At 48.8% G+C, this 24,707-nt stretch overlaps 3 protein-coding genes across 4 annotated transcripts in view; 2 read left to right on the top strand and 1 right to left on the bottom strand.

Annotated features, from left to right (window-relative positions):
• The window catches only part of LOC122388426 (calcium-binding protein E63-1-like), a 69,696-nt gene extending 68,238 nt beyond the window's left edge, over nucleotides 1-1,458 (top strand). For both annotated transcript variants that reach the window (XM_043379497.1, XM_043379496.1), the window contains one exon: nucleotides 306-1,458. In XM_043379497.1, coding sequence (XP_043235432.1) covers nucleotides 306-328 — 23 coding nt within the window. In that variant the 3' untranslated portion in view covers nucleotides 329-1,458. The remainder of the gene's footprint in view (nucleotides 1-305) is intronic.
• Nucleotides 1,459-1,578: 120 nt separating this feature from the next.
• Nucleotides 1,579-6,992, bottom strand: LOC122388413 (60S ribosomal protein L38-like). Its single transcript, XM_043379469.1, has 4 exons — nucleotides 6,958-6,992; nucleotides 6,534-6,606; nucleotides 4,651-4,834; nucleotides 1,579-1,607 (listed from the first exon to the last, which is right to left on the bottom strand). Exons 1-4 carry the CDS (start codon nucleotides 6,990-6,992, stop codon nucleotides 1,579-1,581), a joined length of 321 nt encoding a protein of 106 aa, XP_043235404.1.
• Nucleotides 6,993-9,182: 2,190 nt separating this feature from the next.
• The window catches only part of LOC122388423 (DNA repair protein RAD51 homolog 3-like), a 32,188-nt gene continuing 16,663 nt past the window's right edge, over nucleotides 9,183-24,707 (top strand). The window contains exons 1-2 of the mRNA XM_043379490.1: nucleotides 9,183-9,539; nucleotides 10,020-10,290. Coding sequence (XP_043235425.1) covers nucleotides 9,481-9,539; nucleotides 10,020-10,290 — 330 coding nt within the window. The 5' untranslated portion in view covers nucleotides 9,183-9,480. The remainder of the gene's footprint in view (nucleotides 9,540-10,019; nucleotides 10,291-24,707) is intronic.

The raw sequence follows: 24,707 nt of genomic DNA, 5'->3' as shown, positions 1-24,707 counted from the left end.
GACACCTCGGGTGGTATGTCGCTCCCAAGTCCCAAGTAACTGAACCGATAAAATCGTGGAAAGGACGACAGTTAACTAAACTGCTTCTCAACACCGTCCATGCAAGTCTCCATTCGTTTGTCTTTCCGTCTTCAGTAGTTACCTTGTTCTCTCACTTCCCTTTCAGACTGCATACTGTTCAGGTGTCACCTGAAGTATCTGTTATACACACCGCACTGACTTCACAGTTTGCGAGAGTGTGTACCGCTCGTCTTCACACTACCTAACGTTGCCCAGCTCTGAAGAGTGTCTGTCTGCCCCGGCAGAGTTCCTGAGGATGCTGATCTGAGACCGCCGGACATGGCGTCCCGCCCACCTCGCCAGAAGTCATCGTGAGGTCGCCGGTCGACCCAGCCAGAGCCGAGGTCATTATGACTTGCCTGGGGTCGCCGGTCGACCCAGCCAGAGCTGAGTTATAACGACTGACCTGGGGTCGCCGGTCGACCCCGCCAGAGCCGCCGAGGTCATTATGACTGGCCTGGGGTCGCCGGTCGACCCCGCCCCGCGCAGCTGAGGTCTCAGGTCACTATGAGGTTGGGTCAGCGCCGACGGGGGACGGAGAAGTCCTCTTACCGAGCTGGCCAGAGTACCCAGTTCCCATTGTTTCTCGCGCGGCGACAAACCGTCCCTGGCGGACTGCCCGGAAAGTGTAACTGTTGTTTGTGTCGCTAGGTGGCAGTGGCGCCGCGCCTCCGCCGGGAGCGCAGCTAGTGGCTCAGTCGCTGCATTGTCGAACAAACGCGATGTCTTTCTAGAGGCGTGTTGTGTCCAGGGTCTGCCGGGCGAGGCGTAGCGTAGTGCTCCGTGTCTGCCGCGGGTCAATCATGACGCGTCTCCACAGCAACTTTACGTGTCACGACTGTGCAGTAGATAGGTAAACTGTAAACGAAACGTGTGAACAGGCGCATACAGAACAGGGCGAGCTACTGCACCGTCCTCGAGCCAGTAATTTACGCAATTATTTTTCGACTGCAGAACCTTGACAAGTCGGCTGAATATGTAGATTTACTGTTTCGCTTTACCAACATACATCTCGCAATGAAAAACTCTGCCCTCGTATGTATATCAATATGTGGATTTTCCAGTATTCAATTGTGTAGAATGTATAACGAAATTTTCCTAAGAAAATGAGTAGGACATCCCGTTGCTTTGTTACTCATAACTACTGACGGTCTGTTACGGTATTTTGCGTGCAAGCGCCGCCAATCACCATGATCGCAATGTGTCGCGTTCCCCGTGGGATGTTGTGGAACATCACCGGTGTACCGTAAGATGGTGTCATAAGAAACCGGTGTGGGAGCTGCTGGGTGATGCGCCAGGCACCGATACGGCGTGTTCGGACCACAGCGTCCCATCATCCCCGTGTGATGCAGTATGTGTGGGAAAGCGAGACTCGACAATATATACCGCCAGTCCGTGTCCCGTGATGTCCTGTGTTGAGCCCTGGCAAGTGGCTCAACAAACGCCCCACCTCCGGCGAACACTCCCGCACAGCCCGAGTTCGCGGTACAAAAGGCGTGTATTACATCCACAGTGTGTTTATTTGCCAAACTCCTTCATGGACAGACCTGAAACAAAGAGAAACAAAAGGTCAGACAGACGCCTAATGGGCATGATCGTGAGGTATGAACACACAAGCACTTGCAACATGCAGTGCACCTGGCCACCCGGGAAACAGCCGAATAACGATGCACCAGCCATATCGCTTTAACCCTCGCACCGACGGGGGGGGGGGCGGATATCCGCCCCCCCCCCCCTGAGGTTTTTCGCGAATAGCGGGAAAACCGCGGCGCGTAGCGCCGCGAAATTTGGTATGACTATAACCTCATCAATTTTACACATGGTGTGCAAGTTTGAACCTCCTACCTTTTAAGGTCAGGTCACCAGGTCACTTTGAATGACCCAACCTCAAGTCACTTTTTTGCAACTTTGTCACCGTACCAGAGCTACAGTAGATGTCGGAGGCCTTTGAACGTCGCAGGATATTATTAGGTCATTAGTAGCTACAATTTGTATATCTCGGAATTTTGATATCGGTGACCTAAGGTCAGGTCAATTTCGCAACCTCCCCATTATAAGTCAATGGGGGAAAATCAACTCCCTGTTTTTACCACTAAAACGGGTCGGAATGGCCCCATATACCATACATGACTTCATATACGATCAACCTTCACTACCTTGAGGTCTGTTTTGCTGTTGGGCAGCTGTGAGGTCATGTGACGTCATCAAAGGTCACCAAAGGTTTTTGGCCAATAATTCCGTACAGGAACAAGATACAGACGCGTGGATGGTCTCATTGTGTTCAGCTCGTCAAGACGCATCGAATGATATACATGATGACCTCGAGGTCACGTGACCTGAGGTCAACCTTTGACCTTGACCTTTCGAGGTCAACATACATATCATTCGATGCGGATTGACGAGAGGATCACGATGATGCCCTTAGTTTATTCCTATCTTGACTAATTCAAAAGTTATTCGAGAAAAACTCTCCATATCTAGCGCCGCCATTTTGACTTTTTCGACCCCTGTGACGTCATCTTTGACCTGACCTGAAAATGACCATAGTAAAAATTGTAGATCTTGGCCGTGCGTATCCGATGCCGTTTACCGCTTGTCGCTATCTTGCTTCGTTCTCGAGATCTCAGGGGGGGGGGGCGGTCATCCGCCCCCCCCGTCGGTGCGAAGTTGGCGCAGACCCCCGTCGGTGCGCGGGTTAACCCGCGCCGGGCCGGTGCTCTGAAATTCCGCGCCGGGCCGCGGGGGGGTGTTTGAACACCCCCCCCCCTTCTAACTCGGCTCCTGGGCCACGTAGCGACACGCGGTAAGCGGCAATCGAAAGAACGTCCAAAATAAGGACGAAAACACTTCGGTCATTTTTTTGGGTCAGGTCAAAGGTCAGGTCACCAGGTCACCAAAGGTCAAATGTTCACTATTTCAACATTTTGGAAACTGCCAACGGCTATCTCGGGAACCGATAGAGCTACAGCGCCGCAAAAAAGCGCATTCGATAGCCCTTTTACAGACCTTTCTGAGTAATGTTCTCAGATTTGACCTCAGGTCAACGGTTTAGCCTCCAGAAGGCAAAAACTCCAAAAATAGCCGTTTTTACGAAAAACGTTTTTTCGGCAATAACTTTTGACTCAAAAGAGCTATGACATTACTTTTGCCAGCATCGTGTTCCTCTCGTCGAGACGCGTCGAATGAACTATAATTTGACCTTGAAAGGTCAACTTGAAAATTTGACCTCAGGTCAAGGTCATGACCTGACCGGAAAAGGTCATGTTGCATATCAGTCGATCCGCAACGTCGAGCCGAACACATCTAAGGCGTTTTCAGCGCTCTAGCACGCCTCTATCAGAAGTTATCATCGAAAAACTGTTAGATTCTGTTCGTGACCTGAGATGACCTCGGGGACATAACGAGGGGTCACAGTTGCCATTTTCTGGTTCAGTGTGTCTATTTTACCTACATCTCGATGTTTGAGAGTGTCTAGAATAGCGTTCGTGCAAAACAGGCGCTTTTCAATTTTCTCCCATTGACTTATAATGGAGAGGCCGCAAAATTGACCTGACCTTAGGTCAACGATATCAAAATTCCGAGATATACATTTTATAGATAGTGTTGCTCTAATCAATCGCTGAAAGTTTCAAGGCAATCGTTCAGTCGGTGTAGCTATGACGAACATTCTTATTTTTTCTGAGGTGAGGTCACTTGGCGTGACCTGGTGACCTGACCTAAGGTGACCTGGGTCTGAAATTTTCACAACATGTGCGGAAAAGATGCACGAACAGGTGTGCCAAAAACGGCGGCGCTACGCGCCGCCGTTTTTGAGATATCTGCGAAAAACCGCAAGGGGGGTGTTCAAACACCCCCCCCCCCCCCCGGCCCGGCGCGGGTTAAGTGAGCCTTCAAACTTTAAGACTTTAAGAGAGCCTTCAGCATACCGCTGCTGCTCACTAGGTTTTGAATATTTTGTCCGAAGGCGAAAGTACCACGTGGCCAGCGTCTTGCACATTTGAATGAGATTAGCACCATTTCCATGGTGTTTTCTTGTCGTCAATTTATAACATCGATAACGAATGTCATTATTTACCTACGCAAAATGTCAAGCGAAGCGTTTTAGCGGGCGAGGACGAACTAGCCGCGAGGAACCTAGCAGGTTTATCGTAAACAAACATAAAAAGACTAGCAGCTGAACCTGCCATCACAAGTAAAGTTATACAAACTCTTTATCAAACTAAAAATGAGCCAAGACTCTACGATCACTCATTCACTGCCACCGAAGCATGCAATGTAGTATAAAACACGCTCTTACATCAGGTTGATAATGCACGCTCAGCAGCCAGCACACCAGCTCTACCGCGATCCCGTAAACCTGCGCCAATCAGGCCCTGTTTCACTGCATGACGCTACCGGTCCGGTATCGTAGTATCGGGTGTCCATGTACGCATCAACCCACTCGGACACTCCCATGTTACAGCCTCCGAGATTGTTTATATTTCCGCAGAAAGTAGAAACCCAATACCACGATACCACTAGCGTCAGGTAGTGTCATACGCTGAAACAGGGCCTCTCGGGCACGCACCACCAGCCGCCGGCGTCACTCACCGGGCGGCAGGCTCTGCTTCAGCTTCTCGGCCTTCTCCTTGTCGGTGATGACCAGCGTGTAGAGGAAGCGGCTGCAGCGCACTTTGAACTTGGTATTCTCAGAGTTCTTCTTGATGCGCACCGACTTGGCGTCGGGCCGCCGGCACGTCAGCAGGAAGTCCTTGATCTCCTTAATTTGACGCGGCTGCGGGCGAGCGGCGGGAGACGGGCGGGTCAGTGGGGTGACGGCGGGAGACGGGCGGGTCAGTGGGGCGCAGTGCTGGAAATGAGGCCGCTTTCTGGTCCCGGCGTTTTATTCTCCGGGTGAGTTAGCCCCGTCTAGCGCTTAGCCTTTCGGGACCCTCTCAGAGCCGCGGTTGTTTTCGCCGCTCGGCCCATTCGAGATGCAAAGTTGATAGTCGCGCGAAGTTTATTTGGGGCTTCTGAATATACGACTTCGAAATTAATTGATTCTACAAAACCTTTTTCTTTCATCTATATGCATACATTTAGCAGTAGCTCCAGACTAGACTGGTTTGGCTGGCCCTAAATAAGCTTCGTGTGACTATTAACTTTGCATCTCGACTGGGGCGAGCGGCGAAAACAACCGCGACCTTGAGTGGGTCCCGAAAGGCTAAACGCTGGACGGGATTAACCCGCGCCCTGCTGGGGGGGGGGGGGTGTTTGAACACCCCCCTTGTGGTTTTTCGCGAATATCTCAAAAACGGCGGCGCGGAGCGCCGCCGTTTTTGGTACACCTTATCATACATCAATTCTACACATGTTGTGAAAATTTCAGACCAAGGTCATTCAAGGTCAGGTCACCAGGTCACTTGAAGTGACCTCACCTCATAAAAAGTTGCAATGTCTGTCATAGCTACACCGAGTGACCGATCGCTTTGAAACTTTCAGCGATTGCTTAGAGCAATAGCATGTACAAAATGTATATCTCAGAATTTTGATATCGATGACCTAAGGTCAGGTCAATTTTGCGACCTCCCCATTATAAGTCAATGGGAGAAAATTGAAATGCGCCTCTTTTGGACGAAAGACATTATAAACACTTCCAAACACTGAATTACAAGTGGTTTAGACACACTGAACATGAAAATGGTGTCCGTGACCCCTGTTTATGCCCTGAGGTCAACTTAGGTCACGAATGGTATCTAACAGTTTTTCGCACATAACTTTTGATAGAGGCATGCTAGAGCGATGAAAACGCCTTAGATGTGTTCACCTCGACGATACGGATCGACTGATATGCAACATGACCATTTCCGGTCAGGTCATGACCTTGACCTGAGGTCAAATTTTCAAGTTGACCTTTCAAGGTCAAGTTATAGTTCATTCGATGCGTCTTGACGAGAGGAACACGATGCCGGTAAAAGTAAGCTCGTACAAGGCTTGGGTCAAAAGTTATTGCAGAAAAACTGTTTTCGAAAAAATCGGCTATTTTTGCAGTTTTTGCCCCCTGCAGGCAAAACCGTTGACGTTAGGTCAAATCTGAGAAAATTTCCAAAAAGGGCGTTAATAGGGCTATCGAATGCGCTTTTCCGCGGCGCTGTAGCTCTATTGGTTCCCGAGTTATGCGTTGGCTTCTTGGAAATTTTCGACATTCGACCCGGAAATCGGCGAAATTTTGCCTTCAATGACCTCTGGTGACCTGACCTTTGACCCGACCAAAAAATTGACCGAAGTAATTTCCTCATTATTTTTGACGCTCTTTCGAACGCCGCCTTCCGCATATCGCTACGTGGCCCAGGAGCCGAGTTAGAAGGGGGGGTGTTCAAACACCCCCCCCCCCCCCCAGCAGGGCGTGGAAATCCAGGACCCCCAGCCGGGCGCGGGTTAACCCGCGAGGAGAATAAAACGCCGGGACCAGAAAGCGGCCTCATTTCCAGCACTGGTGGGGTGACGGCGGGAGACGGGCGGGTCAGGCGGCCGGTGACGGCGGGTGACAGTGGGATCAGGCTGGTCCTGGTGACAGTCGGGTTAGGCCGGTGATGGTGGGGTCAGGCTGGCGACCGTACGGTCAGTCAAGTGGCGGCGATCGGAACAGCGCAGGCATCACACGAAGCGTTGCCAGACATCTTTGTGGACACATTGTACTTTGAGTGAAGTCTGCACTACCATTCAGGCTACTCCTGACTATGCGTGATCCTCCATGAAATCATACGCCTATTGCGTATTATCGGATATTCAGAAAAATCGGTAGGTACAGCCCTCTGCAAACTAAGTATTTTTTTTCCGACAAAAACGAGAACAATGCGAATACTCTGCTATCGGTCATTTGCAAATCGTAACAGCAAGACGCGCGAGACTCCGCACCTTGGGTTGGCATCATTGCCGTATTCATTATCCATCTCGTTCGGCAACAAAACCCAAAAGTTTATCTTTGCCCCCAAAACAGACTTTTGCATTTTGTTGCCACACAAGGCGTATACTTTGTTTAGTGATGGGAGTGCTTGGGAGTGGAAAATTGATCTTAAAAATTAGAGATGAGAGTGAAAAATGATTTGGATTTGGATGTAGTTTCCCACCCAAATCAACACATTTTGGGACACTGTAGTCACCAAGTCATTGGCAAGTCATAGTCAACAAAATCAATGTCTCTGTAGGCTTGGTGAGGACTATCAGTACTGACATTTGTTTCAAAGTTCCTTTTTTAAGCAGTATTTGGCATTCAAGTGCCATGATGATTGTTTGCACATTTATAACCATGTGAACCTTACACATGTGGTTCACACACCATTTTTTCATTAGATTAGATAGCCTAATCAATCAGGTAGTCAATTAGCAGGCATCACACTTGTTTTTGCAACCAAGGAGAGGTGCTACACCCAGAGATGTAGGTTGTGGGTTTGTCGGTTTAAATGTTTAAGGTTATAGGTTGTGGGTTTGTAGGTTTAAAGGTTTAAGGTTATAGGTTGTAGGTTAGGTTAGGTTTGAATTGGTCCAGTAAGAATAGGTTAGATTCAATTTGTTCTGGTTAGAAAGAATCATCTCTAGGTTTAGCACCTCTCCTTGGTTACAAAATCTAGTGTGAAGTCCACTTTTTATAAACTTAGCTCGAAAGTTTGAATGGTCGGACTGACAGAAACCGAGCCCACACTAAGCAGAGCTTGTTGCGTAGAACCCCACCCCTACATTCCAATTGCTCAATTCCGGGTCATGGGAGGATTTAGACGCCACAGTTTAACAAGCCATTCAAAGCCGGACATGGCCTGTCCCACTCAACTGACTTCAACTGGCTGCGGCTGCTCCCACCAACCGCAGACCATCCCCGTCAGGAGTCTCAAATATTGAGCGCCGGAGCGTCTCAAACCCGGGCTCTCACAACCGGGAGTCCAATGCTCTACCAACTGAGCTACGGGACAGGCCTACTTAGTGGGACTACTTTATGACTACCTTCAAAATTATCAACGCCAAAAAATGTAATAAAAAGAACACATTTTGGTAATAATACAGGAATGAAGCTGGTTTAAAATTAAATGCAATCCAATGATAAATCAACCAAGTCAGACAAAACAGGCAAGCATGTAATGAACCCATCCTAAAGCAATTAAAAAGAGCTCACTAAAAAGACTCACCATTTTGTTGCTGCTGTACAGGTATCACCTGAAATGCAGAAGAAATTGCATGAAGAGGCAAATTAACAGTAATGACATTGATGACACAGCACTAGTGTAAGCAAGATAAACCAGAGGGCTGTTCACGGGCCCTGTGTGCGGTCGGACCGCACACAGCCTCAGCCGTCAGCCTTCCGTCACCGCACACAGCGATCGCTGTGGCCGGTCGGGACCGGCCACAGCGGACCGTCCACCACACGCAGCCGTGACGTCAGAACCGCCTACCCATCCCCTACCCCCACGCCTGCTGGATCACCGCACACAGCGCATGCAGCAGTGTGCGGTGCCCGTGAACACCCCTCAGAGATCTCTCACTAAACACAGTACAAGCAACCTAAAATTTATCAGGACAGAAAAGAATTAGGATTGTGCAACAAATAATTTTACTTCAGGTAAGTTGTGATGCTCACGCCAATAAATGAACATTACTTGAACATCAACTGCAGACGTGCAGGCGTTTTACTCGGCACATCAATAACAAGTGCTCTTGTGTTACTAAACTGGCGCAGGAAACAATGGACAGGTTGACGTAAACCCAATGTAGAATAGAAGAATATACCTAATGATGATTTAAAGAAAAGGTTCAGCTAACAACTTCACAGAACTTAGGAATGACAACAAAAATATACAGATAACCATTGAAATAATTACGTAAACACTGACCTGCAATGCGCCACAATAAAGCGACACCGGGGAAAGGACGATGCTACACCGTTGCCAAATATTCTTGGAAAATATTTTTTTAATGTAAATCTTTTTCGTACATATTTGCTGATTCTTAAACACTGTCTCGAATCATAGAAAATAGTTCAATTCAAAAAGTCATAAGCAATTTTTCAGCATAAGCTTATATAAATCACATATAAATATAAGTAAATTCGATTGCGCGCGAGTTACAAATTCAACGCACGGGCGCCAAAAGCAAGCAAAAGTAAACAACAAGAACAAGAGAGTGGACGACGCGGCGGTGCGGTGATTGATAATACCAAGGCTATATAAACCTCGCTCCCGTGCTGAAGGCGCGGGAGCGAACCCCCCTGGATAATACCTAAGGCATACAAGGCCCTATTTTCCGCTAATACAATAAATGAATACCGATAATACTGATACAGGGCATGCATTGAGGGTCATGGAAGTTCGGTAACGATTCTTCTCAGCCGAGGTTCAATTAATGTGCGGTGATTTGTAGCTGTGATAGGATTAAACTCAAAGAGTTTAATAGATGGCTCGCCAAATATACACCCTTCAAGAGCCTGACTCCACCATTCAGAAATTACACAGGTTGGTAAAATGTGTCCCAACTCCCAGTGTGCAATAATTTATGTAGTTGCCAAATGAAGGGAGATTTTGCTAGCCAAATTAATTCAATTGTAATCGTGACTATTCCTGATTCTGATATAGCTTTTCAAATGTGGCTCTTTGGAATAGGATATTTCAATTTTATGCTGAAACTTAAATTGTTGAACATTGTATGGATGGTGGCATGTCATTCATATTGGTATAGCAAGTCACAGTGAAGTAAGTCTAGGTTCAAACCATCAGAATTACCCTTACCGGATGAATCTCATCTCACTTTTCTCCTTACAGACCGGCACCTGTCCCTCACTCCTCATCAGGCCCTCAGACTATCGTGATATCCCCCCTCCTGCCCAGGACCCCTGCACACTGTATATACAAGCCTTGTCTGCCTTCTGCCCCAGCTATCTCCTGACCCCTCTCCGCCCTCAGTCTGTCCCCTGACGCCCCCCCCCCCCCCCCCAGGGCAGGTCTGGTGCAGGTGCGGGACGTTCTCCGACTCACCCCGGATCAGCTGGCTGCCGAGGCGCACCTCAGCCCCTCTGAGGCGGCCGGCCTGCAGCAGAGAGCCGGCCGGCGGCCCGCCCTGACCCAGGGCCGGCCCCGCCCACCCGCCGGTCACGTGGTCACCTTCAGCCGCCGGCTGGATGCGCTGCTCGGAGGCGGTCTGCCGCTCGGACGGATCACTGAACTGGTGGCGCCGCCAGGCGGCGGAAAAACGCAACTCTGCTTGCAGGTGAGTGGTGTAGGTGGCACTTTGCACTGTGAGTGAGTAGTGACTGCAGCGACTCGACTGGCCCATCGACTATCGAGTCGGTCATGCGGCTTCCTGCGGTGAGTGGTGGTCTAGAGTTCGTAATAAAACACTAGCAGAAAGGACTTTCGGGTCATTTCATATTTCAGGTCAAAACACAGTCACTGGAAGACATAAAATACCATTTTTCCCAATTTTGATAGTGTTGGTCACATTCTGGTCACATCGACACATCACTTGTGAACAAATAAAAAGGGCACATCTCGCCAAAGTGCTCGGTACTCGGTGCTTAGCTCTTTTGAAGCTATCGAATTGATCTAAGGTCTACGATTTGGCATCCATCGGGAGAATGCCTTCTGAGAAGACCTTTTTGGAGTGGTGGGTTAGGGCGCCCTTTCGGTCTAACGAGAGCCCGAGACCATTTCAGAGCCGGAAGGATCATAAGAATTAGGGGGAGACATTGGTCTGGGTGGGCTCCCTGGAGAGTTGTCGGGGCTGAGGCCTGAGCCCATCACTTTAACAGGCCAACCAATCCCCTGACACTCACCGCACCCGGCTACGGGCCTACTCCTGGGGTTGAGTTACCCGTTTAGGATGAAGTGGTCCGTCCAGCCCGCAGCAGGGAAAAGAGGCGTGGAGGAGAAGGATTTGTCTGTCCTAACTCTCAGGATAGAAAACAGGGAACGGTGGGTCTATTTTGTCTGTTTTGTATGTAGTGTCTCAAACAGGCGCAGTTTCATTTCCTGATATCACTCTTTGGAGAGGTCACCAAATTCACCTGACCTTAGTTTACGAATGACTAGAAACACGATCCGAACGTTTTTTTTTTTTACGTCTGATCACCCTCATCAACCGCTCAGTGTCAAAATAATTGATCAGCCGGCGAAGCCAGAGCGAGCGTTTACCTCTTTCTTGCAGTGGTTTTTTCCTCGCCTTGTAATCGGACCTTGATTGGCCTGCGACTGAAATTGTCATATGAATAACATGTGAATAACATGAATAGCACAACATGAATACATGTGCTAAAAAGGGGACATACCTACATACTGAGCTTTTCCAAAAGCGGCGGTGTTTGGGTATCGACGAAGACCTGAGGTGCGGCGGGAAGACCGTCGCCGCCGCGGTGCGGGACGACGGGAGACGTCACCGACCGGAGTGTGGACTCGCTGTGTCTGACTCTGATGTAGTATCTTGCTAATAACTTACGTCTTTGTTCTATTTTCTTGACAATGCGTTGCGATGACAGGTCTGAGGTCACTGACGGTAAAATGCTCATATCTTAATATTATGAACATTTTACAACATGGACAGCGCTTTGCTACAAATGGGTTACAAATTAATTTGCGTAGCTCATTTGCTATTTTCCCTATGACACTTGTTATGTTATTATTATAGCTGTATTGGTGGCTGGGTGACAAGTCGTGGGACCCGTTTACCTAGTTAGGTGTGTTTCGCTGTTCAGCTCGTCTTATCCTACCCGCAGAATTCAGTCTACGGCTTAACAGTTTGCGCTTACCGATATTGCGTCCCATGCAAGCACGTTAACTAGTATTTGATATGTAAACAATTACAAGGTAACAGGCAGGCGGCTCTACAGTCTACAGTGATCAGCCCCGCTCTACTCGTATGCATCAAGCTGAGCTGTTGTGTTTGCTTCGTATGTCCTGGCTCGACCCATTTGAAGCAGCAAGCTTTTCTGTGTGTTAAAGCAGCATGTTAAAGTGTATTAAAGCTTGCCAAGCTTGTCTGTTGTGTTGCCTGTCCCGTTAGTGAGATCCCGGGTTAGAGACGCTCCGGCGCTCGATATTTGAGACTCCTGACGGGGATGGTCTGCGGTTGGTGGAAGCAGCCGCAGCCAGTTGAAGTCAGTTGAGTGGGACAGGTCGTGTCCGGCTTTGAAGGGCACGTTACAATTTGGCATCTAAATTCTCCGTTACCCGGAATTGCGCGATCGGACGGTAGGGGTCGGGGTGTACGCAACAAGCTCTGCTTAGCGTGGGCTCCGGCTCTGTCAATCCGTCCATTCAAACATTCGAGCTAAATTTATTTAAAAAAAAACACACACACACTATACGAAGTAAACATCTGTCTTTTGTGGCCCGTATCGGAGGACCTGGTTCTCATAGGAATTAGGAAGTTATGGTAAAAGTGAAAATTTCCACGGACTTCGGAGTTGCGCCGATGTCTGCGTGAGAGTTGGGAAATGCCGCACATTTTACATGTTTTGCCTTGTTCGTTCTCTTTTTCTACGTACGTTTTTATACTTTTTTACTGTAACTGTAAAACAGGGAGGCTTTCGTGATAAAGAGTTAAACTTGTCTCGTACTCACTCATGTATTTTCGCCCATTCACAAGCATTTCGCCAAAAAGTCACATAATGCCGGTGTACGGACACCGCGCAAAGTTACTGCTGGGGCGTTCCACGACAAATCGACAAGTGCCCTGCACCCTCATATTTTATTTTTTGCTTAAAATTGGTCTAATGGGTTGTGATGGGCGGGGAAGCCAGCTGTGGCAAGGATTTTTTTCTTCGAATAACGGTTTCCGAGATATAGCCTCGGGCAATTCTTGGAGTTCGCGCTGCAGCCCTATGTTTGGTGGCCTATAACTCAGAAACTATTGGCTTTTTACGATAAAAACTTTATATGGTTCAACTCACAATCAAATAACAAACATTTTGGCTATCTCGGATTTTTAATTTTTGAAAATTTTGATTACGTGACCTTTTGTCCTATTTTTCGAAGAGTGACCTTGATATTTTCCCCACTGAAAGTTGCAATTTTGTCTGATGACGATTAAAGCCTTATCAATTGTCATTCATATGCGATAATAAAAAAGTGGTTATCGCCCTGCGTTGACCTCAGGTCAGATCATTTTTATGACCTGTCCATTATTACGAGCGGGAGCGACAGCGAGATCTCGAGAATAAAGCAAGATAGCGACAGGCGGTAAACGGTAAAGGGTACACACGGATTAGGTCTATAGTTTTTACTGAGGTCATTTTCAGGTCAGGTCAAAGATGACGTCACAGGAGCTAAAAGAAAGTCAAAATAGCGGCTCTATACATATATATGAAGTTTTTCTCGAATAACTTTCAAGGTATCCCAGCTAGGAACAAACTAATAGCACCATCGTGATCCTCTCGTCGATCCGCATCGAAAGATATGTTTGTTGACCTCGAAAGGTCGAAAGGTCAAAAGTTGACCTTAGGTCACGTGATCTAAGGTCAACTTTTGACCTTTCGACCTTTCGAGGTCAACATACATATGTTTCGATGCGGATCGACGAGAGGATCACGATGGTGCTATTAGTTTGTTCCTAGCTGGGATACCTTGAAAGTTATTTGAGAAAAACTTCATATAGGTATATGTATAGTGCCGCTATTTTGACTTCCTTTTAGCTCCTGTGACGTCATCTTTGACCTGACCTGAAAATGACCTCAGTAAAAATTATAGACCTTATCCGTGTGTACCCTTTACCGTTTACCGCTTGTCGCTATCTTGCTTTATTCTCGAGATCTCGCTGTCGCTCCCGCTCGTAATAATGGACAGGTCATAAAAGTGACCTGACCTGAGGTCAACGCAGGGCGATAACCACTTTTTTTATTATCGCATATGAATGACAATCAATAAGGCTTTAATCGTCATCAGACAAAATTGCAACTTTCAGTGGGGAAAATATCAAGGTCACTATTCGAAAAATAGGACAAAAGGTCACGTGATCAAAATTTTCAAAAATTGAAAATCCGAGATAGCCAAAATGTTTGTTGGTTGATTGTGAGTTGAACCGTATAAAGTTTTTATCGTAAAAAACCAATAGTTTCTGAGTTATAGGCCGCCAAACATAGGGCGGCAGCGCGAAATCCAGGAATTGCCCGAGGCTTTATCTCGGAAACCGTTGTTCGAAGAAAAAAAATCCTTGCCACAGCTGGCTTCCCCGCCCATCACAACCCCTTACACCAGTTTTCAACGAAGAATAAAATATGAGGGTGCAAATTTAATTTTTTATTTGTCGATTTGTCGTGGAACGCCCCTGCTGTTGTTTATAGCAGCTGTGCTCTGCTCACACAATGCACTGTTGTGCTCCCACAGGGAGCAGCAGACACCTGCAGAAAGTGTCAGCTATTTGGAACGTGCCCGATTCCAGTACACCTGTCCATATGGTTCGGCTTGAGGTGTGATACCGCCTGTTTTGCGGTCAGAAGTGAATGCGACGGACTTTCTGAATCTGCGCTAGCACCTGGCGAAATGAGAAATGACTGCTGCAATTAGTGTATGAATGGCGGATGCTATCGTGGAGCATTTTGAGACGTCTTTGGTGTCGCGTTATGTGCTGATGCGGTAGCTGAGTATGTGATTCATGCTTGAGCCAACCTACATTACATCAGCTGAGGTGCGCCGTAGTTCAGCTGCTACTTCATTTTTGTCTTACTGGGGATGTAATAGTCTTACCCCATTTTTGCCGAAAACGAAGCAAATTATGACAAACGACGTATCGACCGAATCATAGTTTTTTTGCGACGAATTGGCACCGAATGATTCATGGGTGCTCTACGGAACTTTCAAAATTTCACAACCTAACACTTCTTAGTCAATTATCCAAGATTCCAATTAGGTATACAATATTCACATGGTTGTAGGTGTCTCTGGTCATGTTTTCCCATACGTTGATGCAATTCTCCTGGACAAAACTTTTACAGTATACCTAAAATTCTTCGAAATTTTAAAGGCATTAACGGCCCCGTACGTGTATAATTGACTTTTCGGCCAATAGGGCCGTCCGCGATTTCTTCCCTAACGTCTCAGTAGAGGGATGTTTTTTTTCATTTGACTCAAGTTTTCCTGCCAATAGCTATTTTGAGAATCACTAGCTATTTTGCTTCACTAGCTATTTCGACGCTAGCGATTTAGTCAATAGCCATTTTGAAGCACTAGCTACTTTGCTTCAGGGCTGCGGAGTCGATGGATTTACGGCGACTCCGACTCCGACTCCGACTCCGGCTTTCAAAAACCAACTCCGACTCCGGGCAGAAATGTCGACTCCGATCGACTCCAACTCCCGACTCCGACTCCGCACACCTGGCAGGGCTGCGGAGTCGACAGATTTTCGGTGACTCCGACTCCGACTCCGGCTGGGGTTTCCAATATCGACTCCGACTCCGACTCCGACTCCGGCCAAAACTGTCGACTCCGACCGACTCCGACTCCGACTCCGCAGCCCTGCTTTGCTTCACTAGCTACTTTGACGCTAGCGATTTTGTTACTAGCTGTTTTAAGGCACTAGCTCTTTTGTACCTACTAGCTCAAAAGTCACTAGCTCAAATGTCACTAGCTATTCTGACGTGCACCCGAAAAGTACATACGAGTAGGTACACCCCATAGGCTAAGCGTTGCCCCACATGCTGCCCGACACGGGTAAGCTCTTGAGCAGATGACGAGGATGATTTCCCAGCTACATTCCGTCTCGTGACAGGCGTCGTGATGCTTACGGGCTTGGGAAGCGCCCAGTCGTATCGTCTGCTCCCCCCCCCCCCCGCCCCCTCCTCCCAAATGGTTGAGTGGGGCACCCCAGCGAAAAAAAAAACGGTACTTAGCAGAAGAGGAGCGCCCAAGGCTGAAGTGGGGCACCTCCAAGTTCCAGCATAATAAGTGAGGATCGTTTAAGTGATCATCCCACCTTAACCCTCGCCCATGTAGGGGGGGGGGGGTGCAACCCCCCCTGAGGTTTTTCTTAGCTACACGCCGAACCGTTTCAGATAGCCTGCTCAAATTTTCAGTACCCTTTGGGGCATCCTTTGCGCAACTTTTGGTGATTTTTTTTGTCAAGGTCATGTCAGGTCACGGAGTTATGACGTCATAAAGGGAACAACCTCCGGCCAGATTTACGCTAAATTGGAGATTGCTTCAAATTGGTATAAATGCCGACTGACCTGACACACTGATGGATTGTTTTAGAATCACAACTGGCTGATTTGACATTGGCACAATGTCCGTTGACATTTTGAAGGTTACTAAAGGTCAAGGTAAGGTCAGTGACCTCGGTTGACCTGTAATGACTTCTTGCACTTGTATGCCTTTTCGGGGTATTTTGATGCCCTGAATTCGAATTTGCTATCCATTTCAGGCATCGTCGGTTGTTTCTTGTAGTTCATTTTGGGTCAGGGTCAGGTCAGTGACGTCACATGCCTGACGTGACCCAATGCACAAATGACCTTGCAGACTTCAGATTTTCCCAACGCATCATTTTTAGAGTTATGACATCGAAATATACACCAAACGATAGAGAATTGATCAAGGATCACGATAGTGAAGGTTTCAAGTCGATATCTCTTAACCGTTTTGCCGCAATCGGCGCGGAAATCTGAAAAGTTAGATTTTTCCGAAAATTTGACCTTTGACCTGTCATAAGTAGGTCAAATGTTGACCTAGGACCAAAAAATATACCACCAATCGCGAGATCTCGTTGCGAGCAATCCGTTGGTCTTTTCCGCTAACCTCTACGACGCTCCGTTTTCAAACGCCAGGGGGGGGGTCGCACCAACCCCCCCCCCCCTGCATGGGCGAAGGTGGCAAAACACCGTTTACGGGCGAGGGTTAACATTAGTTTGATTTGAGATAGCCAAATTGGTGGCCATGGCCTGCAAATAGCGGTTTGGGCACTCACAACATCGAAAAATGCTTCAATTCGGAGATATGGAATAACAAACTTGCAGTTTTCGGATTCTAAGGGGCTAATGCATTGAGATGCCCCCTTAGAATTTGTGACGTCAGCGGTGATCTAACGATTTTAAAACCGTATACTAACATCTTTGTAAAGCAGTGGTGGTATATGCTATTTGCGCGCAACATCTGCCGCGAACGCCGCACTTCCAAAATGAAGTCGCTAGGAACAGCGGAGATCCAAAAAAAGTAAACAAAAGTAAAAGTCGAATATCTTGAAAACCGGTGAATATTTTTCGGTGAAATTTGGTAGATATTCGTTTTTGCTCTTTCTGAATCGAGCGACACCACTTTCATGCCAATTCATTAACTATTTTGAAGGTGGGAGGGTCCCTTTAAGCATAATACTGGCGCCCTAGCAGAGGAGAGGCGCCCCTGCAGTAGAAATGCGGCGCCTCGAGCAGAACTTTGGCTCGCCCAGTAGAAGAAGGGCGCCCCCAGTACATAGAACAGGGGCGACTCCACAGAAATTGGGGTGTCCCACCAGAAAAGGGGTGTCACACAGAATAGGGGCGTCCCCCAGCAGAAGAGGGACGCCCCACCAAAAGCATGATGCCTCCAGAAGACGAGGGTGGCCCAACATAATTGTGGCACCTTAAGCAAAAACTGGGCCCGTCAAGCAGCAGTAGGGCCCCCTCAACAGAAGTAGGGCGACCCGAGCATAAAAGGGGCGCCCCAGCAGAAGTTGGTGACCCCAGTAGGAAAGGGCGTCCCTAATAGACATGACCGCAGACATTTGGCTCGCGCAGTAGAGGAACGACATTAGCAGAAGAGGGTGAAGGTAGAATAGGGGCGCCCCCAGCAGCAGATGGGCTCCCCCAGCAGAAAAGGGGATCCACAGGCCCTTGCAAAAGAGGAATGCCCACAACAGACATGGCCGGGCACCTTGAGCAGAAGTTGGGCTCTCCAAATAGAAGAGAGGCGCCCTAGCAGAAGAGGGGTCCCCCACCAGAAGATGAGCGCTTCCAGCGGAAGATGGACAACCCCCGAAAAAGGGATGCCACCAGCAGAAGGGGGGAGCGTAACCAGTAAAAATAGGACACCTCAAGCAGAAATTGGGACTTGGGCTCGCCGAGCACAAGGATGGCGTCCTCAGTAGAAAAGATCGAGTTCCTTGAGCAAAAGTTGGGCTCGCCCGGCAGAGGAGGGACTACCCTAGCAAAAGTAGGGCATATATCCAGCAAGGGAATGGTTACTCCAGCAGAAAAGGGACAACGAGCAGAGGAGGTTACCCTAGCAAAAGTAAGGCATACATATATCCAGCAAGAGAATGGTTACTCCAGCAGAAAAAGGACAACGAGCAGAGGAGGAGCGCCCAGCATAAGTAAGTCTTGCCGAGCAAAAGAGGGACGACGCCAGCAGAAGAGAAGTGATCTCAGCAGGAGAGAGGCGTCTAAGTAGAAAAAAGGCGCCGCCCCATCAGAAGAGGGGCGCCCCGTAGAAAAGGGGCGCCTACAGCAGAAGAGGAGCGCCCTAGCAGAAGAAGGAAGCTCTAGCAGAGGAGAAGCATCCCCAGTAGAGGAGTCGCGCCCAGCGCCCTCGACAGAAGTATGACACTAGCAGAAGAATGTCGACTCCAGTAGAAGAGGGGCGCCCCAGCAAAGGAGGGATGCCCCTGCAGAAGAGGGGCGCCCCCGCAGAAGACGGGCGTTTCAGCAGTACAACAACAACAACAACAAAACACATTTATTAGACATAAAATGGAAATAGGCGAATAGTCCAGGTGGTGGTGCAAAAGCTGATGCTTAAATCGAGGCACCACCACCTGGCAACGTAAACAGAATAAATGAATATGGTACAATCCAGGGCCGCGGAGAGTCAGGTCGGCCGCCGCGACAGTTGACATTGATAAGCGGTGATAGCGGGCCGGCGCCAGTCCACCGAGACGGGGCTATGTCAGTCTGGAGGTGTTTTTGAGGAAGGATTGAAAGGCAAGGAGAACCTGAGGTGCGTTTTGCTTTGTCGTGTTGTGTCCGTGTAGAAGTGTGTCTAATTTCATGGTGTCTGATTGGTTGTTGAAATCAATGTTGAGGTGTGTGGATACTTGTGCAAATAGTGTGGACCTCGTCAGTGCGTAGTGTGGGCAGTGAAGGATGAAGTGTTTTGTGTTTTCTTGTGTGTAGCCACAGGCGCACTCGGGGCTTGTTACTTTTTGTATAGAGTACTGGTGTGCGTTTAACTTGGACATCCCCAGTCTGATTTGTGTGTGCAAAGTGTTCCCAACCTTAGTTCCTAGTGCGTTGTAGTGTGGGGGCTGTGGTGTGCCGAGTAGTAGTTTAATGCTTTGTTTGAATTTTTTCATCTCTTGGCAGTTTCGTATGTGCGTAGGCAATTGGTTCCAGTGCAGGGATGTTTTGGGAATTAAGGATCTCTGGTAGCAGGATTTTGTAGTTCGCGGGACTGTGTGGTGGTTTTGATTTCTGAGATTTCGTCCTGCCGTGCGCCCTCTCTCCTCTGGGATCATGTTTGTAATGTAGTTTGGTATGCGAGGTGTATTGTCTATGATCTTTTTGTATAGAAAAAGCCTGTGGATTTTTCGTCTCGTCTTCAAACTGTCCCAACCGAGTTCGTCTCTAAGTTTGTCTGTGGATGTCCGATGTAGTGTGTTCGTCACGAGTCTAGCGGATCTGTTTTGTAGTCTTTCCAGTCTTAATTCGTCGTGTGCAGTGATGTGTCCGTCGTAAATGCAGTCACAAATCACAATAGTCGAAGTATGGTCGCACGTAGGTCTTGTATATGGTGTTTAGTGTCTGTCGTGGAAGGAATTTCGCAATTGGGTAGAGGGGGCTGAGGGCGATGTTTATTTTTTGAATGATTGTGGTAACGTGGGTCTTGAAACGCAGGTCTTCTGATAGAGTTAATCCCAGATGCTTATGAGTGTCCGTTTTTGATATTAGTTGCCCATTGAATTGAAGTTGAGGTGAAGTATAGTTATTTCTTGTGCTGAATGTCTGAGTTATGGTTTTTGATGAACTAAAAGTAATGGCCCATTGCTGTGCGTACTGCTCAATTGTGTTAAGGTCTTCTTGAAGTGAAAGTTGTGCTTGTGTCATGTTGTCGGGTGTGTATGATGCGTATAATGATATGTCGTCAGCGTAAAATAGGGCGGTGTTTTTCAGCTGTCCAGGGAGTCCGTCAAGGTACAGGAGGGCAAGAAGTGGACCTAAAATTGAGCCTTGCGGGCATCCGGAGTTTAAAGTCATTGTCGTTGAGTATGAGTTCCCTATTCTTACTTTCTGTCTTCGGTCAGTTAGGTATGATTTCAGCCAGTCGAGAAGAGAGCCAGTGATAGAGAAGTCGTTTTCGCACTTGAACAGGAGACCTTTATGCCAAATCTTGTCGAAATATTTTGTCACGTCTAAGTAAACAGCAGTAAAGTCTTGTGACGTCCTTTGTCCAGTGATTTGTAGAGACTGTCAATCATGTAGGCTAGTTGTAGTTGCGTGCTGTGGTGAGGCCTGTACCCGCTTTGATTGTCAGAAAGAAGCGAATTTTCAATGAGGTGGTCGTAAATATGTTTGAATATGATTTTTTCTAGAATTTTAGAGCAGCAACATAGAAGGCTAATGGGTCTGTAATTCTGTGGGTCAGCTGCCGATCCTTTACGTTTGAAAATTGGTGTGACATTGGCTTCCTTCCAAAGATTAGGAAATTTTGAAGTTCTGAGAGACATATTAAATAATTTAGCTAATGGTTCTGCTATGAGAATTGCTATCATTTTTAATATTTTCGTGGGGAGTTGATCAGGGCCAGTAGATTTGTGTGGGTCGAGAGAATTTAATGCTGACAGTACCTCTTGTTCGGTTACGGTTATTTCGTTTAGTTCGGGTACAGGCCTGGTTCTCGTGTTTGGAGGTGGAAGCGTAGGTGTGTTGTGTAGTTGTGTCTGTGCGACAAAGTGTCTATTAAGGATGGTGGCTTTTTCGCCATCATCTGTCGCTACTTGTCCATTGTGTGTCTCTAGTGGAGGTATTTGTGTGCTTGGCCTTGGTCGAATAGCTTGTTTAAGAATTTTGTGGTACTGGTGTGGATTGTGTTTTTGTGTGAGGAGCTGATTCACTTGTCGTTTGGTGTGTATGTCTTTGCAGTCTTTGTTCAGTTTGGTAACAAAATTTCTCTGAAGTCGCCAGGCTTCCCAGTCACAGCTCGAGTTCGTTCCTTTTGCGATTTTAAAAAGTTTGTCTCGTTTTTTCATGTGATGTTTCAAATGTCTTGTTATCCAGGGTTTATCGCCGGGTTTAACGTGAATAATTTTTATAGGAATTGTCTCACGGGCGGCTTCCAAGATTGCTTGTGTGAATTTTTTGGTGGCGGTGTCTATGTCATTGTTAAGTAACTCGTCCCAGTCTGTGGTCTGTATGAGTCTGGTCAATTTGTCTGCGTCGAGTTTGCTGTAGTCCCAGATCGTCCTAGATTGTGTAGGTGAAGTGGATGATGTGAGGCTAGTTGACAGGTAAATGGGGAAGTGGTCCATGTTGCCAAATGAGGACAGAATCCCAGAGCTTGTAACGATATCTTTGTTGTTGGTTATTGCTAGGTCTCTCAGGTTTGCGACTGTTTCTGTGCGTCTTGTTGGTGATGAGATAAGTTGAGTGAGTTCTAGCGTATCTAGTGTGTGACTTAACTTAGTATCAAAAGAGGTGATTCCACTGTGACGGATTAAATGGCTACTGTTTTCTAAAAATATATTTCCAGTGTTAAAGTCTCCGAGTATAAATATTGCTAGTGGTGAAAGCGAATTGGCCAGAGAAACACTTTCGATGAACCTACAATTGAATTCGTCCAGTCTTTCGGCTGAGAGACCTGGTGGAAGATATACACTACAAACTACTATGGATGTTCCGTTCAGTGAAACCTTTGCCCAGACCCAGTCCTCCTCTTCTAGCTCTAAATTTGCTAGTCTCTTGACAGCCAGGTTTGCCCGCACATATATCGCCGTTCCTCCACCGTCTCTATTTCTATTGTGCAGGTAAGCGTGTGAAAATCGGGTAATTCATAAAGACTAGGATGCACGGAGTCGTCTAGTTTTGTTTCACTTGTCATTAAAATGTCGATGCTGTTGTGGTTGACAAAAGCCGACAGTTCGTCTATTTTTGATGGCGTACTGTTGATGTTCACGTGACATAAATTTAATTGTTTGATGTTTGGTCCTGGATTTGTCTCGATACCGCTGATGATTAGAAGTAGTTTTGTTATGGGGCACAGTGCAAGCAACTCCCATTGTTTAATTGTGATGTGTTGAGAAGGATGTGCTAAGGATGTCTTTGTAGTGTAAGGTGTGTGTTCTGGGGATGTCAGGATTTGTGTGTTGTTCTGTACAGCTGAAGGACAGTAGAATGTGTGATTGTGTGTGCGCAAGCTGAAGGACTGTGAAGGGTAGGTATAGGGGTCAGCGCGGCGCTCGCCGGACCGGCACCGACCCGCCAAGCACTGGTCGACCATTATTGAAAGTGAAAAGTCAAAAACAAGCCGCGGCAGCCGAACGTGACAGGGTCTACAAAACAGTGAACATGAACAGTGAACGTAAACAGTTGTGGGTGAGAGACTGAACATAAGCAGTGAACAAAACAGTCTACAATACTGTGAACATAAACAGTGAACATAAACTGTTGTGTATTAGATGCTAACCATAAGCAAGTAGAGCAAATAAGAGCAATTTTATAAAAGGTTAGGCATTTATATACATAACACAAGCAGGCAGTAGGTTGAAACCTCCCAGGGAAGGAGGCGAAGCCGGCATGGCTGCGTCCCAACAGACAGCTCAGGGCCCGCAGGGGTTTGTGGGGGCGCGCTGCTGTGGGCTACGTGTCGCTAGCGAGGGGACGACCCGACGGCACGACGGCCGGCGGACCAGCGGCGGGACTGAGTGGTAACTCGTTGTGCATTATAATGACGAAACATCGTGGTGAGTTCAGTTGTCTGTTGTTAATTCAATTAGTGGCTTAAGTTAGCTAGTTTGCACACAGTTCTGAGTTGCACACACATGCATGAGTTGCACACACATGCATTACACACTTAGCGTCCTTCTCCCCCCCCCCTCCGGACACCCTAACCGGATTCCCCTGCCGGACTCCCCCCCCTCCCTTCCCCCCTAGCGCCGCAGGACTGTCTCTGCGCAGTATCAGGGCGCTGGGTTTACCTCAGTTCAGGTGCGTCTAGTCGCCTCAGTCGCTCGTGTGTCCGTCCTTAGACCGAGGTCATGTTCGAGACGCAACTAGAGCTGGGCGCCGGCGAAGCGCCCAGTCACCACATCCGCGGTCGCACCAGACGCGTAACAGCCTCGTCAGCAACTCGAGTCACCCTTCGCGGCATCACTTCCATCCAGCGACAGCCCACGGTCAGTTAGTTCGTCGCCGCTCGCACAGCACACGCACGCAACACGACACCCCGGTCGCCACGGCGGGACTGACCGGAGTGACCCGACATGACCCGAGCGGCCGCAGCGTCTCAGCGGCGCACCCAGGAGCCGCGAATGGGGGGGGGGGGCGCCACCGCCGCCGCCCAGTGTTCATCGCGAGAACACTTCTAGCGCGCGGCGCCCCCGCGTTTACGGACTGAAGCTTCGCGTCGGGGCCTCCTCGAACCGGCGTCTACCAGTGTGAAGCCGTCGTCGGCATCCTCTCGCCCACCGACGGCCGCGGCGCCGCCGCTGCCAGAGCCTCCCGCCGCAGCGGCCGCGGCCGCCGACGAAGGGGGCGGCACAGGGTCGTCGCCCACGAGACGAGCCAGGTCGGCGAAGGAGCGGATGACGGTGGTGGGATCGCCGTCACGTGCCTTTGCCTTGAGTTTCCCGGCGTCGGACCAGACGGCCCAGAGACGGCCGTCCTTTTTCAGTTGTCGTCCCCGGTAGAGGATGTCCTGGTTGGTTTTGGTCAGGCTGTCTGAGATGAAGGGTTGGTTTTGGTCAGGCTGTCTGAGATGAAGATCTTAGACGCCACTGCGCTGGTAATTAGAGCGCTTGGGACCAGCCCCGTCGACCTCAGCTTGCGTCTAGCTGCGTACAACTCCTGTCGCTTTTCGAAGCTGCGAAGCCGTACGATGATGGGGCGGGCCCGGCCGGGAGCCAGCCGGCCGAGTCGGTGAGCCACGTCGATCTCTCCGTGAGGGCCAACGCCCACGACGCGACCGAGCTCCTCGATCTTTTCGCCGACCGACTCATTCGCTTGCTCCGGCAGGCCGGACACGATGACGCATCCTTTCCGCCCGTACTGGTCCAGCTCGTTGAGGCACTGGGCCTGCTCGGTGACGAGCGCCGTCAGCTTCGTCACCTGTGCCTCCAGGCCGTCTATCTTGGCCTGCTGCTCGGCTTGCTGCTGGACGAGCCGCGCTATTTCTTCGTTGTTTGCGGCGACGGCTCTCTTCACTGCCTCGTCGACGGCCGGCCTAATTACCGCGTCCAGTAGCCCCTCTCTGATCTGTGGGCTCTGTAGGGCCTCGACTATAGCCTCGGTAAGCTCAGAGGCGGATGGAGCCATCGCTACTAATCGTCCACGACACTCTGTTCCTGCCACGCCCGCGCTGCCACGGCCACGGCTCACTCGGACACGATCCGCACGGTCGCTGGCACGGGCCTCGGGCACAGGTCACTGACGCTCGCGAGCGATCAAAACAAGGGGCGGAGTAGAGAGGCGACCCAGCAGAAGATGGTGCCCCAAGCAGAAAAGGGATGCCCCAGCAGAA

The sequence above is a fragment of the Amphibalanus amphitrite genome, unplaced genomic scaffold (assembly GCF_019059575.1).
Source record: "Amphibalanus amphitrite isolate SeventyFive unplaced genomic scaffold, NRLGWU_Aamphi_draft 000322F_arrow, whole genome shotgun sequence".
NCBI classification, from domain to species: domain Eukaryota; kingdom Metazoa; phylum Arthropoda; class Thecostraca; order Balanomorpha; family Balanidae; genus Amphibalanus; species Amphibalanus amphitrite.
This window is presented reverse-complemented; position numbering and strand designations above follow the sequence as displayed.